The sequence below is a fragment of the Ranitomeya variabilis genome, chromosome 5 (assembly GCF_051348905.1).
Source record: "Ranitomeya variabilis isolate aRanVar5 chromosome 5, aRanVar5.hap1, whole genome shotgun sequence".
In the NCBI taxonomy this organism is placed as follows: Eukaryota; Metazoa; Chordata; class Amphibia; order Anura; family Dendrobatidae; genus Ranitomeya; species Ranitomeya variabilis.
Window position 1 is genome coordinate 246,494,312 of NC_135236.1, and position 21,226 is coordinate 246,515,537.

The following is a 21,226-nucleotide window of genomic DNA, read 5'->3' on the forward strand; positions in this document are numbered from 1 at the left end:
CTGTCCACAGAAATTTTAAAAAATTAACGGTCTAAATAATGAGATGCAAATCATTGTTTTGCATAAAAAAAGAATCTTATAGTGTGTCACAACAGCCAAACATAAAAAAGATATAACTCTGTTACCGCACCGACCTGAAGAATAAATCCGTCTAATCACTGATACCACATGAGGAACGGCGTAGAAACTAAATAAAACCAATTCTTCACCTACTGTTGATTTGTTCTTTCTGTCTCAAAGATTGCAGTAAGGCTTGGCACACATTTACCCTGCGCTGTACCCTGAAAGCTTGCCTGAGTAAATCTCTGAAATACGTGATTCAGACAGAACTTCTGGCAGAAGATTCCCTATAATGAGGCAAATGGAGGCACTTGGGATGCTGCCTGGCCTATGATCCGGCGTTCCCGTCTTTTAAAGCATGCATTAAAGTGTCGTCTTCCACAGTTTTTTATGCACCTCTGAAAAGGAGGACACCACTGAACAGAGACCAGACTGAGTGCCAAATAACTCTGCTGCCTCGTTATAGTGAATGGATCCCTCAGGGATTTCATCTGAATCACGTTATTCAGAGATTTGATGGAAACCCTCATTTAAGTGCTCAGCATAGAGCACAGGATCAATGTGATGCAACATGTTCTGTAAACTGTTCCCATTCAAAGCTTCAACTCAATCCACAAAAAAGTACGTACCACTCAGTCCATCATTTGTCAATGGAAATATAGTGGGCTTCTACATTACTGGTAGTACAAGGGCTCTGGAAAAGTGATATGGCTCCTCGCCCCCCCCCCCAAAAGAAATACAGAGAATTTTACCCCACAGTGTGCCTAAACCACAGTTAGCACGTTTGGCATTTTTGTAGTAATGAAAGCCCATTTCAATTACAGGGTCCATGCCTCCAGAAGCACAAGCTGGGCAGAAAGTATGGGTACTACAATGTATGGGTGTGACGCTCAGTCACTTCTCACGGACAAGCTGTGAGTTTGGATAGTCAAGAAGTCTGAGGTCAAAAGCTAGGAGCGTACATCATAAACAGAGGGAAGAGACAAAGGCATAGGCAGGTAATGGTCCAAGGTCAGAATACCAGAAGGATAGTGGATCAAAACAAAGGGCTTAAACATATGTAGTGTCAGATCAAGGTCCAAGGTTAGATAATGAAAGATCATTAGTAGTGTTGAGCGATACCGTCCGATACTTACAAGTATCGGTATCGGAAAGTATCGGCCGATACCGGCAAAGTATCGGATCCAATCCGATACCGATACCCGATACCAATACAAGTCAATGGGACTCAAGTATCGGACGGTATCCCTGATGGTTCCCAGGGTCTGAAGGAGAGGAAACTCTCCTTCAGGCCCTGGGATCCATATTAATGTGTAAAAGAAAGAATTAAAATAAAAAATATTGCTATACTCACCTCTCCGACGCAGCCTGGACCTCAGCGAGGGAACCGGCAGCGTTGTTTGCTTAAAATTTGCGCGATTACTTCCTTACTTGAAGTCCCGGCTTGTGATTGGTCGCATGCCGCCCATGTGGCCGCGACGCGACCAATCACAGCAAGCCGTGACGTAATTTTAGGTCCTTCAGGATTTTAAAATTACGTTCTGGCTTGTGATTGGTCGCGTCGCGGTCACATGGGCGACGCGACCAATCACAAGCCGTGACGTCACGGGAGGCTGGACACGTGCGCATTTTAAAATGCGCGCGTGTCCAGCCTCCCGTGACGTCCCGGCTTGTGATTGGTCGCGTCGCCCATGTGGCCGCGACGCGACCAATCACAGCAAGCCGTGACGTAATTTTAGGTCCTTCAGGATTTTAAAATTACGTTCTGGCTTGTGATTGGTCGCGTCGCGGTCACATGGGCGACGCGACCAATCACAAGCCGGGACGTCACGGGAGGCAGGACAAGCGCGCATTTTAAAATGCGCGCGTGTCCAGCCTCCCGTGACGTCACGGCTTGTGATTGGTCGCGTCGCCCATGTGACCGCGACGCGACCAATCACAAGCCAGAACGTAATTTTAAAATCCTGAAGGACCTAAAATTACGTCACGGCTTGCTGTGATTGGTCGCGTCGCGGCCACATGGGCGGCACGCGACCAATCGCAAGCCGGGACTTCAAGTAAGGAAGTAAACGCGCAAATTTTAACCAAACAACGCTGCCGGTTCCCTTGCTGAGGTCCAGGCTGTGTCGGAGAGGTGAGTATAGCAATATTTTTTATTTTAATTCTCTCTTTTACACATTATTACATTAATGTTGTTTCGATACCGATACCCGATACCACAAAAGTATCGGATCTCGGTATCGGAATTCCGATACCCGCAAGTATCGGCCGATACCCGATACTTGCGGTATCGGAATGCTCAACACTAATCATTAGCGAAACACTAGGCACAGAGAAAACCAAACACACTTACAGTCCGTGTTGCCCAGTGTCAGGCCCAAAACATCACTGCTCTAGAGGAGATCTGCATGGAGGCATGGGCCAACATACCACCAACAGTGTGTGCCAACCTTGTGAATACTTACAGAAAACATTTGACCTCTGTCATTGCCAACAAAGGATATATAACATAATATTGCGATGAACTTTTGTTAATGACCAAATACTTATTTTCCACCATAATTTGCAAAATAAATCTTGCCAAATCAGATAAGGTGATTTTCTGGATTTGCTTTCTCATTTTGACTCCCATAGTTGTGGTCTACCTATGATGTCAATTACAGGCCTCTCTCATATTTTTAAGTGGGAGAACTTGCACAATTGGTGGCTGACTAAATACTTTTTTTCCCCACTGTAGCTGAAGCTACGGCTGACAGCTATCCGGTACTGACAGCTCAGCTAAATAGCTGAGCAACTATGGGAACTGGGAGCATCTAGCGAGAGCTCAGCACCTCCCAGTGTCAGATTGGATGGCCGAGCTGTCAATCAAAACACAGACAGCTCAGCATGCCCCTGTACCAGACTGTACAACTGAGCTGTCAATCACTGCACAGACAACCGAGGGGTGGAATCGTTATAGTACCCCCTCTTCTTGGTGGGGTCCACGAGACCCCCAGATTTCTCAGGAATTTTCAGATGGAAGACCCTGGTCAACCACTTGGCCTTCACATCTTGAGCTGGAACACAGGATCTCTGCTCGGGTCCATATCCCCTCCATTCTAAACTGCCATTAAGAGCAAATGGAGGAGGTGGGAATGAGGGCGACGCCAGCCTAGGGAAAAATTCCATCAACAGTGAGTTATGGGAGATGTTAGGGATGCAGACAGATGGAGGAAGCTTCAACTTAAAGGCCAACATATTAACCACTTCCAGAATTTCATAGAGACTTATGAATGGCCCTAACTTCGCTGATGGTACTTTTAAGTTTGATGTTTCTGGATGGCAGCCAAACCCTATCCCCAACCTTAAAAACAAGGCCCACGGAATGTCTTTTATCGGCCTTCCGTTTTTGCTGAATCTGAGCGGTCCCAATATTTTTTTTTAACCTCCCTCCAGACATCCCCAAATCTCTGCACATCAACGTCCACCCCAGAACATTGAGAACAAATCCTAGAAAACTCACCAAAATGAGGATGAAAACCATAATTACAGAATAACAGTAAGAGGTTCCTGCAGACTGATTTACCCGATTGTTCAAAAGATTGATTTGTCCGCTCAGTCTGACCATTGGTTTCAGGATGGTAGAAAGAGGAAAATGACAAGTCAATCCCCAATTTACAACAAAAAGCTCTCCAGAATTTAGAGACAAATTGCAGTGCCCTATCAGAAACAATGTTAAGAGGGGCCCCATGTAACCTAACAATATGAGAAATAAACAACCTGGAGAGTGTCTCTGACAAAGGAACAAAATGAGCTTGTTTGTTGAATCGACCAACTACCACCCAAATGGTAATTTACAAACTAGACCGAGGCAAATCCGTGATGAAATCCAGGGACATATGCGTTCATGGTCTTTCTGGAATTGGCAATAGAGCCAATTGCCGGGCCACATGGCTATGGCTGACGTTAGCGCATGCTCAGACTTCACAAGCGGTTATAAGATCTTTAATATCATTATGCATGGATGACCACCAAAAAGGTCTAGCAATGGCTTTTCATGTAGCAATAACCCCAGGATGACCAATTGAGAAATAATTTGAACCATAGAGTAGCGGAAGTAGCCAATGATTGGACTTTACAGATCTCCTCTTCCAACTCTGAGGTTACCAAAGAAACCACAATATCCTGAGGTAGAATGGAGGACAGAGATTCTGGAGGAGAAACTGAATCAAGGCCACGTGGTAATGCGTCCGCTTTCACACTCTTAGACCCCAGTCTGAATGTGATGGAGAAATTAAACCTAGAGAAAAACAAGGGTCATATGACCTGTCTATGGGTTATTAATTTCTATGATTCAAAGTAAGCTAGATTATTGTGACCAGTGACCAAAGTAACTGGATGAACCGCACCCTGAGAAAAAAGCCTCCATTCCTCAAAGGCCAGTTTAACAGCAAGTAACTCACGATTCCCAAAATCATAAAGTCTCTTTGCAGGTGAGAATTTCTTAGAAAAAAAAAGCACATGGACGCAGGTTATTCAGAGTATTGGGCCCCTGAGATAAAACGACCCCTACCCCGACCTTCCAAGCATCAACCTCCACAATGGTTGGATTATAATGGAAGCAGACATGAAATACTCTTTTAATTTTTTAAAAACCCTTATAGCATCCAGCGACCAATTCTTGGAATTCGTCACCTTATGTGCAAGGTCAGTAAGAGGTTTAGCAGTCCAAGAAAAACCTTTGATAAATATCTTATAATAGTTGACGAAACCAATCAATTTTGGCTTGCACCATCAAAGTGTCCATTTTAAACCCTTTTGCTGAAATGATAAACCCCAAGAACAAAATTTCCTGAACAATAAAAACACATTTCTCTAATTTCGCAAACAAAAGAGTTCTCCCTCAACTTTTCTAATACCATACGGACACGTTCCTGGTGAGAGTCCAAATCAGATGAGAAAGCTACAATATCATCTAGGTAAATCCCAACAAATCTTCCAGTACAATCAGAGAAAAAACCTGTCACGATAGGACTGGTGAGTAAACTGGGACCAGGGGCACCTTTCCTGGCCCTAGCACTAGGGTGCACCCTAGCTTGCCCTGTTCCCCGGGATACCTCAGATGGCAAGCATGCTGGGGCCTCCGCCCTTGCCCAGTCTCCTAGCTGCAGCCCTGCATCTATCCCCCTCCTCCACCCGGGAAAGAGAGGCGTTCCCGTGTACCGCAGTACACCAACCTGAAAGACAGGGGAATGAAGACAAGGGTAAAAGAAAATTCCACTCTCACAAAATATACTCTCACAAATAAGAGATATTCACCAGAGTGTGAAGAACGGGGAAAGAAAATAGGCAGGTAAGAATGAGGAATTTCCAAGAGCACAAACCAAGCAACAGTCTTACAATAAACTCCTCCAGCTCTCCAAACACCAGCTCCTCACTCTCCAGATCTATGTAGCAAGTGCTAACTCAGACAAGGACCTGACCAGAAGGCCTAGCTTTTATAGGAGAGAGGAGTGGCTAACCGAGCACAGCTGAATGCAGGGATTTCCTCATGGCCGATTAACCCCTGTCCTAATGAAAGCATACATTTAATAAACCGGAGTAGTGCTTTTTCTCAGCAGCAAAGCAGGAGCCATCAGACCTTGCAGTCTTCTGGCACTGCTCTGTCGCGATAACTCCATGACAATACCAGTCAGAAAATTTTGAAAAACAGCAGGTGTGTTGGATAACTTAAATGGCATGACAACATTTTCAAGTAGAATCTCAGACATTAAGAATGCAGTTTTCCACTCATCACTCTTCTGAATGTGTTTCAAATTGTAAGCCCCACTGATCAAGTTTAGAATACCACTTAGCCCCCAAAAGCTGACTATATAGGTCGGGGATGACTGGATGTGGGTTAAACATGATTTTGTTTAGTTCTCAGAAATCGAGGCAGGGTGGAGGCCACCATCTTTCTTTTTCACAGAGAAAAATATGACAGCTAATGGAGAGGAGGAAGGACAGATATCACCCTTCCATAAACTTTCATTAACATATTCCTTCATGGTGGCACGTTCAGGCCCAGACAAATTGTAAAGGTGAGTGTTGGGCAATTTGGCATTAGCTGCAAGATTAATAGCTCAATCGTAATGAAGAGGCGGTATCTCCACCTTTTTTTTTTTTTTAAACACATCTCCAAAGTCGTTCAGGTACCCCGGCAGACCCTTAAGACTAACAGAGCATATTTGTACAGACTTTAGATATTTCTTGCAACAATTGAGGCTCCATTTAACATTTTCCTTCTGACATCAATTAATAACATGACTGTGAATACACAGCCATTGAAGGCCAAGTACAAACCCAGCAGGCAAATTATCCAAAACAAAACAGGAGATGGATTCAGAGTGGAGTGCTCCCACTTGGAGCATGAAATCCCCCTTTAGGGTACCGTCACACAGTGCAATTTTGATTGCTACGACGGCACGATCCGTGACGTCGCAGCGATCGTATGATTATCGCTCCAGCGTCGTAGACTGCGGTCACACGTTGCAATCACGGCGCTGGAGTGATGCCGAAGTCCCTGGGTAACCAGGGTAAACATTGGGTAACTAAGCGTAGGGCCGCGCTTAGTAACCCGATGTTTACCGTGGTTACCAGCGTAAAAGTAAAAAAAAAAAACCGTACATGCTCACCATCTGATGTTCGTCCGGTCCCTTGCCGTCCGTTACCCGATGTTTACCCTGGTTACCAGCGAACGCATCGCTGGATCGCTGTCACACACAACGATCCAGCGATGTCAGCGGGTGATCAAGCGACGAAAGAAAGTTCCAAACGATCTGCTACGACGTACGATTCTCAGCAGGATCCCTGATCGCTGCTGCGTGTCAGACACTGCGATATCGTAACGATATCGCTAGAACGTCACGAAACGTACCGTCGTAGCGATCAAAATTGCACTGTGTGACGGTACCCTTACCCTCTTGACCAGATTCCAGGCTAATGGTTCCTTGTCAATGGTGAAGATTTGAATGAGTCTTTCTAAACTAACTGTCCCTAGTTCCAACTTTAGTATCAGTTAAGAATCAATAAAGTTAGCAGCAGACCAGCAGTTAATGAACACCAGTGCTGATAACACCTGGTCTCCTGGATATCACTGTATTGATCAGTACTTTTACTAGAGAAAGAAAAAGGTACCTGAGAGTCTGGATAACCACCTCATCTGTCACCCAGACTCAGACTTTACCCTGTTGGTTTGCCTGCCTGAGAACAAGTTGGACAATTCTTGACAAAAAATGTCCAGTGAGTGTTCACAGTACAGATAGAGTCCAAAATATTGTCTCTCCACAACAAGAAGACTGGCAATTCTTATCTCCAATGGCTCCAACTTCAGTAAATGAACCTGCTGCAGGGCAGTATAACAGGCAGACCTCTGTTCACCACATCTCTCACGGATTCTGCTGTGCATTTGAATAGCCTGGGTCATGGCCTCTGCCAGAGAACAAGGGGCATCAAAAAGAACCAGAACATCTCTAAGAGTTTCAGAAAGACCTTTGTGGAATTGGCACCTGAGAGCTGCATCATTCCACAGAACTTCAGTGGACCACTGCTGAAACTCAGTGCAGTAGTCCTCAGCAGTGCAGTTCCCCTGTGCCAGGTTCATGATCTTTGCCTCAGCGACCTGGATCCTGTCGGGTTTGTTATAGACCTCCCAGTCTCAGATTGGATAGTTGAGTTGTCAATCAAAACACAGCCCAGCACGCCCCTGCACCAGACTGAACACAAAAGCTTTCAATCACAGCTCAGCACTGAAGGGTGGAATCGTTACAATGGGCATTACTAAGTATGGGCGCTACAATAGCAGATTTGCATTTTTTACTAAGCAACATTCACTGCTGCTTGTTTCTGGAAAATACCCATGGAGTCAAATTTGTCACTGCACCTGTAGGTAAATTCCCAGAGGGGTGTATTTAACAAAATTGGGTCACTTGAGGGGGGATTCTGCTCTTCTGGCGCTTAGGGGCTCTGTATATGGAGTCTGCAAACTGTTTTAGGATTATTTGTTCGCCAAGAGTTAAATAGCGCTCCTTCCCTTCCGAATCACGCCACGTGGCTAAGCAGTACTATACAGACACATATGGCTACTGTTGTTCTGGCACCTCGGTGGCTCTGCCAATGGCACCCTAAAATCAGTCTATCATACTGTGCACTACAATATGGTGCTCCTTCCCTTCTGAGCTATGCACCCCTATGTTAGGTGGAGCCCCATATTCATCACTGTAATGAGTGGCACCACATGACCACTCACACAGGACAAGCTGCCGGCGCTGAGAGGAAGCATCGCGGGAGCTGGGTGAGTATTTTAATGCAAGCGGGCGGGCGCACAGGGGGTGGGAGGCGGGAGGTGACCACAAACTTTATTTTAAACACAAAAAATAAAAAAAAACCTTGATTTTTCATTCCTTCTCTCCTGCGAACGCTGCTGGGGAGAAGGAATGAATGCCGGCTTCAGCACCACAAGCAGGGTGGACAGCGCTTACTGTAGCCCTGATTCTCCTGCAGCGGTACGTGCACATGGAGGAGAGTGCACACTGTTCTCCGTGTGCATGTGTGCGGGACACTTTGCGGACCGTGCTGCCGGAGAAAAACGGACATGTCTCAGTGTTTTACACACGGTCCGTGAAAACACGGAGACGTGCATAGACCCATTCATTTGAATGGGTCTACGTGTGTCAGTGTCTCCGGTACGTGAGAAAACTGTCACTACACGTACCGGAGCCACTGATGTGTGAAACAGGCCTAAAATGGTTTTGTAAATTTTGTTGAAAAAAATGAGACATTTCTGGTCAACTTTTTACCCTAATTTTCCTAACAAAAAAAAAATTATGCTTAAAACATGATGCAGATGTAAAGTAGATGTGTGGGAAATGTAATTTATAAATTATTTTGTATAGCATAACTAACTGGCTTAACGAATCATACAAGAAAAAGCACCAAAAAGAACTAAGTAAGAATAAAATATAAAGCTTTATTGAAAACTAAGTATATAAAACCATATAACTGAGAATAAATGCGGATATGACAGAGGTAAGGCAAAGGAAGGGACTGTGCATGCATGCACTAAGCACAGTGACTGGGGATCTGCAAGCTGTGCATGCACCCTGGGCTTCAGCAGCCGGAGCAGAAAGTGTGGAACGGTTCCCACAGTGATGAGTGAGTCAACGTCACTGACATGGGAGCGAGGCAGAGGGCAAAAGCACTGGTGCTAAAGTGTGCTCTAAAAAATCATAATCCATGGCAAAGGTTAGATAAAGTCAACATATGTTTAGGACTTAATTAAAGGGGTTATTCACTACTGGACAACCCCTTTCTAAACGCTACAGTGCCTTATACAAAGTTTAAAAAAAAATCAACAAATAAGAAATGCAGATGCATTTTTACTACAACAGAGTTTGTGCACACTACATTGCTGTGCACATGTTCTGTCTTATGTTATTTTTTTAACCACTTCAGGGTTTTGAAACCATGAGGTGGTTAAAAGAAATAACATGTTCATTCTACAAGCAGCTTTGTCTAGAAACTGCCTGCTCTATGTACTGGAAAGACACCAGTGGCAGAGGCGCTGCAAAAACCAAGACTACGTGAGGCAGCTTTGCCTTGGAGAACATTAGGATATTTGTACACAGAGTATTTTTTTACTGAGTTTTTTGGAGCAGAAACTTGAGCTGGATCTCAACGTTTTTGTCGAGTTTTGAGATTTGAAGGCGGATTTGGAGAGTTTCCGCTCTGTTTCTGTTCCAAAAGCTCCTTGAAAAACTTTGTGTGTACACTGCCTAAGGGCTGTCCCACACGTCCAGATAATTCCGGTACCAGAAAAAATCGGTACCGGAGTTATCCGTGTCCGTGTGCCCGTGAGCTCACGTAGGCCATACGTGCGGCACACGTGTGCCGCCCGTGTGCCGAGTGGGTACCACACGGAGCGTGCAGGAGACAGCGCTAAAGTTTAGCGCTGTCCCCTGCATCGTGCTGAAGCCGCGATTCATATCTTCTGTGCAGCAGCGTTTGCTGCATAGAAGATATGAATAATAGTGTTTAAAAGAAAGATCTATCTGTCTGCCGCCCTCCCACCCCCTGTGCGCCCCCCCGCTGTTCTGAAAATACTCACCCGCGTCCCTCGTTGGCTGTCGCTGCTTCCTGGTCTGGCCGCCCCTTCTACTGTATGCGGTCACGTGGGGCCGCTCATTTACAGTCATGAATAGGCGGCTCCACCCCTATGGGAGGTGGAGCCACATATTCATGACTCTAATCGGCGGCCCCACGTGACCGCATACAGTAGAAGGGGCGGCCAGACCAGGAAGCAGCGACAGCCAACGAGGGACGCGGGTGAGTATTTTCAGAACAGCGGGGGGGCGCACAGGGGGTGGGAGGGCGGCGGACAGATAGATCTTTCTTTTAAACACTATTATTCATATCTTCTATGCAGCAAACGCTGCTGCAGAGAAGATATGAATGGCGGCTTCAGCACCATGTGGGGGGGACAGCGCTTACTGTAGCGCTGTCTCCTGCACGCCACAGGGACTGCACACGGAGAACATCCGTGTGTGGTCCGTGTGTTACACGGACCCAATGACTTTAATGGGTCCGTGTAATACGTGCGCTCCCACGAACACTGACATGTCTCCGTGTTTGGAACACGGAGACACGGTCTGCAAAAAATCAATGACATCTGCACAGATGCATTGATTTTAATGGGTCTACGTGTGTCAGTGTCTCCGGTACGTGAAGAAACTGTCACCTCACGTACCGGAGCCACTGACGTGTGAAACCGGCCTTAGAGTGCTTGTCTAAACTGTGATTGAAATCAACCTTCAGCTGTGAGAAATTTTGGGTCTATAACTCTGCGTTCACACATTGCGGCAAGTTTTCTTTATATAATCATAGAATCTCTCTTCATATGTTGAACAGCTGCAGCCACTAGGTGGCAGTATTATCACACTACAGGTCTTAGAAACATTCTCCGGGATAGTGAAGGTGCAGAGACAGATTTTTGAAAAAGGTGTCCTCCACTTATCTGATATTGATAGTTTATTCTGAGGATAAGTCATCGATATCCTACCACTGGGAATCTGCCAACTGACACACACACACAGATTAGCAGGTATTAGATGTAGTCATGGCTCAGTGGTTAGCATTGCAGCACTGGAGTCCTGGGTTCAAATCCCATCAAGGACAACATCTGCAAGGAGTTTGTATGTTCTCCCCGTGTTTGCGGGGGTTTCCTCCGTGTACTCGGTTTTCTCCCACATTCCAAAGACATACTGATGGGGAATTTAGACTATGAGCCCCATCGGGACAGTGATGATAGTGTGTGCAAGCTGTAAAGCGCTGTGGAATATGTTGGCGCTATATAAAAATAAAGATTATTATTATTAAGTTAAGATTGGACACAGGTGTACTGTTCAAATCAACTGCCCCATTCGACAAGTACCTGCCACTGCCGGGTACTGCAGATCAGCCGATATTCTCTGGATTTATTTTTCACTTATAATGTTAAAGAAAATAAACAGTAAAAAATGAGCATATTGTTTTGTGTTTGTTTTGTTACAGTAGCTTTTTGTACATTTTGTACTGCTCCCACAGCAGGTCCACGTCTCTCAGCGCACAAAATTACAAGTTAGGGCTGTCCCACACGTCCAGATAATTCCGGTACCGGAATAAATCGGTACCGGAGTTATCCGTGTCCGTGTGCCTGGGAACTCACGGAGGCCATACCTGCGGCACACGTGTGCCGCCCGTATGGCGAGTGGGTACCACACGGAGCGTGTGGTACCCACTCTGCATGGTGCTGAAGCTGCGATTCATATCATCCCTGCAGCAACGTTTGCTGCAGGGAAAATATGAAGAATAGTGTTTAAAATAAAGATCCATGTGTCCGCCGCCCCCCCACCCCCTGTGCGCCCCCCCCGCTGGTCAGAAAATACTCACCCGGATCCCCCGTCGGCAGTCGCTCCTTCCTGGTCTGGCCGCGGCTTACTGTATGCGGTCACGTGGGGCCGCTCATTTACACTCATGAATAGGCGGCTCCGCCCCTATTGGAGGTGGAGCCACATATTCATGAGTGTAATCGGCCGCATACAGTAGAGAAGCCGCGGCCAGACCAGGAAGGAGCGACTGCCGACGGGGGATCCGGGTGAGTATTTTCCGACCAGCGGGGGGGGCGCACAGGGGGTGGGAGGGCGGCGGACACATGGATCTTTATTTTAAACACTATCATTCATATTTTCTCTGTAGCAAACGCTGCTACAGGGAACATATGAATGGCGGCTTCAGCACCATGTGGGGGGGACAGCGCTTACTGTAGCGCTGTCTCCGGCACGCCACACGGACCCCAGACGGAGAATGTCCGTGTGAGGTCCGTGTTTTACACGGACCCATTGACTCTATTGGGTCCGTGTAATCCGTGCGCTCCCACGAACACTGACATGTCTCCGTGTTTGGCACACGGAGACACGGTCCGCACACGGTCCGCACAAAATCAATGACATCTGAACAGATGCATTGATTTTTATGGGTCTACGTGTGTCAGTGTCTCCGGTACGGGAGGAAACTGTCACCTCACGTACCGGAGCCACTGACGTGTGAAACCGGCCTTAGAGGACAGGCGGAGAGCTGTGGGAGAGCACAACCCTTCTTCTTTCTGATAGCGATGATGGCTGAGAAGTCTATAGTAACTTTCCCCATGTCTCAGGTACATTAACATCCTTTGTATGGCTATTGCAGTGCTGCCGTTAAGAGGTGATGTAGTAGAATAAGGCTCGTTAATAACCGTCGTAAAAATATGAATTTCATCATACATTTTCATTAAGGGGTTAATAGTCTGCTAAGTAAACAGCATATACAAGATATGACCACAAGTTGGCGAGTAGGTTCCTAATACAGTTAGATCAGTTGGAGTTTATAAGATGTAGCCACATTGTGTAAGGGTATGTGTCCACGTTCAGGATTGCATCAGGATTTGGTCAGGATTTTTCATCAGTGTTTGTAAGCCAAAACCAGGAGTGGAAAAATTAGAGGAAAAGTATAATAGAAACATATGCTCCACTTCTGCATTTATCACCCACTCCTGGTTTTGGCTTACAAATACTGATGAAAAATCCTGACCAAATCCTGATGCAATCCTGAACGTGGACACATACCCTAACTTTGTAAAGTGGCCTTACAACCAATTAGTAGGTTGATCTATATATTTGGATACAGGTTACACATTTACTGTTGTACTGTGACTGTTTTTTTTTCCAGTATCTAAATGTATATATTGTACTTCAATAATACTATTATTCCCATCTCCTCAAACCCATGAAACAATAACATGTACCTTTGTAAACTAAATTAAGATTTACATCAGCCTTTATGTTTCTTCTCCCTCATTTCAGGCATAAATCATGGAGACTTGAATGACCACAATTTACTGTTAGAAAAAATCAACGTATCCAATGAAAATAACAGGAACCAGCACAGAGTCTCAGGAATCCTGGATTTTGGTGACATGAGCTCTGGTTATTACATTTATGAAGTCGCAATCACAATAATGTACATGATGATTGAAAGTCCTGACCCTCTCCCCGTTGGGGGATATGTTCTTGCTGGATATGAGAGTGTGGTTCCACTGACAAAAGAAGAAAAGACGGCACTGTTCACTCTAGTGTGCTGTAGATTTTCTCAGTCTCTGGTGATGGCACGATATAGTGTCCTTCTTTGCCCAGAAAATGAAGAATATCTTATGATAACTGCAAAAACTGGGTGGAAGCATCTAATGACTTTACTTGATATTGGAAAAGAAGCCATTGAGAAGATCTGGGAGGACACGGCAAAATCATACCTTGATAGAAGACATGAGAACTAAGCTTCTGTGAACTAATGCATATTCTGTTCATTCATATTACACCAATGATTGACTACTGACTATGATGGGGTCAGTCGGCGTTCTGTCATAGTACCCTTCATTTCTTCAGACAAAATAGTGGATAGGGGTAAACCATTTTGTTAGTGATTATTTGTCAAAACTTTTTCAAATTCAAATGTGTGTGAACATTGCGTATTCCAAATGCAGATGTTAGCACAGCTTAAAATGAGTAACTGCGGGGAGTGTCAGTGTGAGGGAAAAAGTTACATAAGAGACCCACCATTATGAATATTAACCCCTTAGTGACAGAGCCAATTGTGACTTTAGTGACCAGGCAAAATTTGTTAAATATGACAAGTCTCAAGTCATGTGTTAATAACTCTTCAACATATCCCAGTGATTTTGATTTTTTTTTTCGTGACACATTGTACTTTGTTAGTGGTAAATTTAGATACACATGCTTTGCATTTATTTGTGAAAATATCAGAATTTTGGTGAAAAGTTTAAAGAAAAAGTCACAATTTTCAAACTTTGCATTTTTATAACCTTAACCCCTTCATGACCTTGGGATTTTTCTTTTTTCCGTGTTTGTTTTTCACTCCCCTCCTTCCCAGAGCCATAACTTTTTTATTTTTCCGTCAACATGGCCATGTGAGGGCTTATTTTTTGTGGGAAGAGTTGTACTTTTGATCGACATAATTGGTTTTACCATGTCGTGTACTAGAAAAAGGGAGAAAAATTCCAAGTGTGGTGAAATTGCAAAAAAAGTGCAATCCCACACTTGTTTTTTGCTTGACTTTTTTGCTAGGTTCACTAAATGCTAAAACTGACCTGCCATTATGATTCTCCAGGTCATTACGAGTTCATAGACACCTAACATGACTAGGTTATTTTTTACCTAAGTAGTGAAAAAAAATTTCAAACTTTGCTAAAAAAAAAAAAAAAAAAATTGCACCATTTTCCAATACTCGTAGCATCTCCATTTTTCATGATCTGGGGTCGGTTGAGGGCTTATTTTTTGCGTGCCGAGCTGGCATTTTTAATGATAGCATTTTGGTGCAGATATGTTTTTTTGATCGCCCGTTATTGCATTTTAATGCAATGTCGCGGCGACCAAAAAAAATGTAATTCTGGCGTTTCAATTTTTTTTCTCGCTATGCTGTTTAGCGATCAGGTTAATGCTTTTTTTTTATTGATAGATCGGGCAATTCTGAACGCGGCGATACCAAATATGTGTAGGTTTGATTTTTTTTTTATTGATTTATTTTGATTGGGGCGAAAGGGGGGTGATTTAAACTTTTATATTTTTTAATTTTTTTCACATTTTTTTAAACTTTTTTTTTACTTTTGCCATGCTTCAATAGCCTCCATGGGAGGCTAGAAGCAGGCACAGCACGATTGGCTCTGCTACATAGCAGCGATCTACTGTTCTCTGCTATGTAGCAGAAAATCAGCTGTGCTGTGAGCGCCAACCACAGGGTGGCTCTCACAGCTGCTGGGGATCTGTAACCATAGAGGTCTCAAGGACCTCTATGGTTACCATTCAGAAGCATCGCCGACCTCCGATCATGTGACGGGGGTCGGCGATGCCGTCATTTCCGGCCGCCCGGCCGGATGCGGTAGTTAAATGCCGCTGTCTGCGTTTGACAGCGGCATTTAACTAGTTAATAGGCGCGGGCAGATCGCGATTCTGCCTGCTCCTATTGCGGGCACATATCAGCTGTTCAAAACAGCTGACATGTCCCGGCTTTGATGCAGGCTCACCGCCGGAGCCCGCATCAAAGAGGGGCTTCTGACCTCGGACGTACTATCCTGTCTGAGGTCAGAATGGGGTTAAGCCAGTTAGTTAAGCTGTACAAAATAATTAATAAATAACATTTTCCATATGTCAGCTTTACATCTCCATAATTTTTGAAATGTCATTTTATTTTGTTAGAGGGGTTAAAAGTTTAGCAGCAATTTTTCAAGCAATTTACAAAACCTGTTTCTTTAGGTGCCTATGCAGATTTAAATGGACTTTAAGGGGCCTGTATATATTGGAAACTTCCTAAAAGTGATGCCATTTTGAAAGCCGCACCCCTCAAATACTTCAAAACTGCTGTAAGGATTCAGGTGCTTTACAGGCATTAATTCAAAGTGGAATGAAAAGAAAAAAATAAATTACCTTTTAAAATATTGCTTTAGCCCCAATTTTTTCACTTTTATAAGGGATAGCATGACAAAATGGGGGCACTGATACCCCACATGTGGTCAGAAACCTTTGTTTGAACAAATGGTAGCACTCCAAAGGGAAGGTGAACCATTTCAATTTTGGATCACAAATTTGACTGAAATGGGTTGCTGCTCCATGTTGAATTTGCTGAACCCCTGATGTGCCTAAACAGCAGAAATCCACCCAGATCACACTGAATGCCATTAATAATGATAATAATAAGTGATTAGACTAATTTGTTCTTCGGCTCGGTGTGATTATAGCGATAGCAGATTTATATCTGTTTTTTTTTTATGTTTAGCTGCTTTCACACACTAAAATATGCGTTTTTTTTACAAAAACAAGATTTTTGTGGAGCGCCCCCAGACGCAGGGCCACGGGGCACTCGATACCGGGCCTCTCAGTCTCAGTCCTGGGGTTGTCACGGTGGCTAGACCCGGTCCGTGACCCTGCTAAGGGGCGTCCAATGAAAGATGTGATGATGGTGCGGGGTTCAAGGTGCGATGAATAACGAGGACACAGGGTTGCAGTCTCTTTACCTCTTTACTGAAGGCTTTAGGATCCGCAATCCAGAGTACTGCTAACAGGGCTGGCTGAGACCAGCCGGTCCGAAGGCACATCCAGAGTTTCCTTTGCAGGTGGAAATCAGTGCCTACCTTCTAGCGCCTGTGTGTTGTAGTACCTCCCTACTGAGCACCACGGGATAGTCCTCACAACTGTTGTGTCTGTTTCTGATGTTCTTCTCTCACAACTCGTATCTGTTCTGATGTTCTTCTCCGTCCCCCAGATGATATGGATAGGACGCACCCGTATGACGGGTAGGCCTGGAGTTCTTCCGGGACCCTAGAGTCGCCCCTCTCCCACAATTGCCTCCTATGTCTGCTTAGGTGATTTAGGTGAGACAGCCAACCTAAAGTCAACTGCCCTGCCGCTGTTTGAAGTAATGCTTGGAGCCCAATACTTCCTCGGCGTTCCAGCCACCGGCTACGTGCCTCAGTATGATGTTGCCACGATCTTAAGGCACGACCCCTACTGGTTCTATTCTCCTTTTTGCTGCGATCTCGTTTCTCACTTCTCCACAATAAACTTTGCTTCATATCCTTTCTTAAGATGCCACCGCATTCAAGTGCAGGCGCGGCTCCGTAACAATCTGTCCTGTTCGCTAGGTCACTGTCAGGATCCCACCCCTGACAGGGACACCCCTGAATCTTCCCCTGCAACACCCTCTGCCACAGGATGTTGCCTGGATCAAACCCAGTCAGCTTCTGTCTAACTTCCTATCCAGCCCCCAGTTTTACCCAAGTGCGAGGAGTGGCCTAATGCATAGAACCCTTTGCTCCCCCTGGTGGCTGAAGTGTGAAATGTAGTGTGTGACTGTGATACCTGGTCAGGTGAACTCCTTAAGTGCCATCAGACGCACCATCACTCCCCTTAGTGGGGGAGCATCAGTACTGCAACGACCAGGACTCTGGGGCGCTGCATTTGCATTGCTATATTTTGAGAGCTATAATCATATTCTTTCTGTTCATTCTGGATCCTAATAATCAGTATATGGGTATGTACAAAAGTAGCATTTTTGCCGCATTTTTCTATGGTGGAGAAGAAGCTTTGTTTTACAGCAATAGCAATATTTCAGAAATCTCTTGCACATACAGGTTTTAGTTTCTGATTGAATTTGAGCACGGCAGCGTTTTTGAAAATCTGGAGCATTGCGTACACTATGTGCAGAATTATTAGGCAAGTTGTATTTTAGAGGATTATTTTTATTATTGATCAACAACTATGTTCTCAATCAACCCAAAAGACTCATAAATATCAAAGCTTAATATTTTTGGAAGTTGAGAGTGTTTTTTTTTTTTTAGATTTGGCTATTTTAGGAGGATATCAATTTGTACAGGTAACTATTACTGTGCAGAATTATTAGGCAACTTAATAAAAACCAAATATATCCCCATCTCACTTGTTTATTTTCACCAGGTAAACCAATATAACTGCACAAAATTTAGAAATAAACATTTCTGGCATGCAAAAACAAAACCCCCCAAAATTAGTGACCAATATAGCCACCTTTCTTTATGATGATACTCAACAGCCTTCAATCCACAGATTCTGTCAGTTGCTTGATCTGTTTATGATCAACATTGCGTGCAGCAGCCACCACAGCCTCCCAGACACTGTTCCGAGAGGTGGACTGTTTTCCCTCCCTGTAGATCTCACATTTTATGAGGGACCAAAGGTTCTCTATGGGGTTCAGATCAGGTGAACAAGGGGGCCATGTCATTATTTTTTCTTCTTTGAGACCTTTACTGGCCAGCCACGCTGTGGAGTTGTTGGAGGCATGTGATGGAGCATTGTCCTGCATGGAAATCATGTTTCTTGAAGATACCGACTTCTTCCTGTCCAACTGCTTGAAGAAGTTATCTTCCAGAAACTGGCAGTAAGTCTGAGAGTTGAGCTTCACTCCATCCTCAACCCAAAAAGGTCCCACAAGTTCATCTTTGATGATACCAGCCCATACTAGTACCCCACCTCCACCTTGCCGGCATCTGTCGGAGTGGAGCTCTCTGCCCTTTACTGATACAGCCTCTGGCCCATCAAGAGTCATTCTCATTTCATCAGTCCATAAAACCTTTGAAAAGTCAGTCTTAAGATATTTCTTGGCCCAATCTTGATGGTTTATCTTATGTTTCTTGTTCAAAGGTGGTCATTTTTCAGCTTTCCTTACCTTGGCCATGTCCCTGAGTATTGCACACCTTGTGCTTTTTGTTACTCCAGTAATGTTGCAGATCTGAAGTATGGCAAAACTGGTGGCAAATGGCATCTTGGCAGCTTCACGCTTGATTTTCCTCAATTCGTGGGCAGTTATTTTGTGCCTTTTTTGCTCAACATGCTTCTTGCGACCCTGTTGGCTATTTGCAATGAAAAGCTTGATTGTTCGGTGATCACGCTTCAAAAGTTTGGCAATTTCAAGACTGCTGCATCCCTCTGCAAGACACCTCACAATTTTGGACTTTTCAGAGCCCGCCAAATCCCTGGTGTGGTATCACAGTACCTGGTCTACTGCTGCTGAGTGACACAGTTGTTGTGTGGCAGTAGATTTGTTCCAGTGTGCCAGAACTTCTTCTTCGGGCAGTGTAAGTTAGGAGATATGATACATTGAGTGTTGTAATTTGTGTACCCGGAGGATTCATAAATTGTAAATTGTACTTTGCTGCCATCTACATGTCAATGTAAGCGTATGAAAGTTAGGTGATTAATTTCCTCAAAACAAGCTGCCATAGAAACTGCTGGGAGAATCCTCCAAGGTCAGTGCACAGACTTCCGGTGAGCTTGTACAAAACCAATTTGGTCTAGTCCTGTCTAGTCAAGGCAGAGAAGAGAAGCTCCACTGCTCCCTGAATCCATTCTAGTCCACGTTGAGGAGACATCATTGTCCACATAGTTGCCTTCACAAAGGAGTGAAGCCTCAAATAGTCAGGAAAGGTAAAGCTGTTCAAGTGCTTTCCTGCATTCTGTTTTTTCCTATACACTTCCAGGCGGAAATCAGATCCTCATATCTACCACGCCACAAACTTTATCTGGCCTACCCCTGCAATAGAGAACGATAGGGCCAAAACCGTAAGTAGTTCCATACTATTAGTGTGTCACCACGGTGAGCCAACCGGTGACGGTCCTTCCATCAGTGTAGCATTAGCTGGACTGGGAATAAATATTTCCTACAAAAGGGAAAAGGATCTGTTTCTAAAAAAAAGTAAAGAAAATAATAAAATTAGCTGGATAGAAAGGCAAAATGAGCAAATGTAAGTACACTGTAATACTGCAATATATTAGGAGAATAAAAACTTTGATGGGAGGAGTGCCTCTTTATTCTGAGAGCAGTATAGTGAAGAGACAGAGACTCTGATCCAAGCAATGTCCCACTTACTGGGTTACTTGCTGTAGTTTTGATACTCTCCCTCTGATAAAAAGTGATTTTATCACTAGAATGTTAATACACCTACTGCCATGTGTATTAACAGTGCATACAGAAAGCTGCCAATAAATTGAAATGTTCTAAGCATAGTGTATGTATACAAGTTTGTATATTGGCCACAGTGTATTTGTGCATCTGTATGTAACATTAAGGGCTAAAAGATTATTTTTACAGAACAGGGCATCATCCCATCCATGAGGCATAAAGTTATGACTAGTTTCAGCTGTCCACAACCAGTATGCCTCATATTAATTGCTCAAATGTGGTGACAGATTCCCTTTAATTTAATAATAAAGGTGTGGATACCCTTTTTTTTCTGGCACTTTAAAGTCACTGCAAATTCATCTAAATATTAGCAGCTGCTGCCACAACTCAGGTCTTGCCTTGGCTATTAGATATTGGGCATCTGTCTCTAATACATGAGGCACCAAACGTGTGTAAAGGGAGGTCAGATCCTGAGCCCCCTCCACATCCGGTCACTCCAGTGCAGGATGTACAGTTATATCCATATGTGCGAAGGGGATAATATTCATATTTTCACTACAGATCCAGTCTCCTGTGTCACTCCCTGCAGTGAGTTTCCGGATAAACTTCCTCATGGGCTTCTCATATATGCATGTGAGGCTGTTCATTCGGGTCAGACGACCTGCGTACGGTCCGGAATTGCAGTCTCTACACTGACTGTGAAATGTGGACTTGTTAGATTGGGTTAAGTATAGCTCCATGATCAAAAATTCTCATTGTGGCTTCATGCAAGTTTACTATGAAGGCACTTATACATTTAGTAAGCAAAAATAGAGAGATAAATATCATCAATCCAAGTGCACAAACTAAGGTAAGGCTTTTTACAAATGCAGGTTCTGCAAATTCCTAAGATCTTTATCTCCTTTTTTTCTTACCTATCAGTGCAGATTATTGACGTCAGAGAATTGTAAAGATAACAAATATAGCAACATATTAGGGTAAATTTATCAATTCTATCTAATACATAGAAAGTGTATATTAGACTAGGCAGTCTGAAAATGTGCCAGATTTTTCATAGTGGTTCATGCTGGATGATGAATTTAGAACATTTTTAAACACCTCCGTTTAGCACTACGTCACCCCTTGGCTGATGTAC

At 44.2% G+C, this 21,226-nt stretch overlaps 1 protein-coding gene across 5 annotated transcripts in view; it reads left to right on the top strand.

Moving 5' to 3' along the window:
• Nucleotides 1–20,198, top strand: part of HYKK (hydroxylysine kinase) — a 96,130-nt gene extending 75,932 nt beyond the window's left edge. For 4 of the 5 annotated variants that reach the window (XM_077263970.1, XM_077263973.1, XM_077263971.1 and 1 more), the window contains exon 5: nt 13,452–20,197. In XM_077263970.1, coding sequence (XP_077120085.1) covers nt 13,452–13,921 — 470 coding nt within the window. In that variant the 3' untranslated portion in view covers nt 13,922–20,197. Of the gene's footprint in view, nt 1–13,451 lie in introns of all 5 variants that reach the window. The other variant, XM_077263974.1, reaches the window with a different exon arrangement.
• The last annotated feature ends 1,028 nt before the right edge of the window (nt 20,199–21,226 follow it).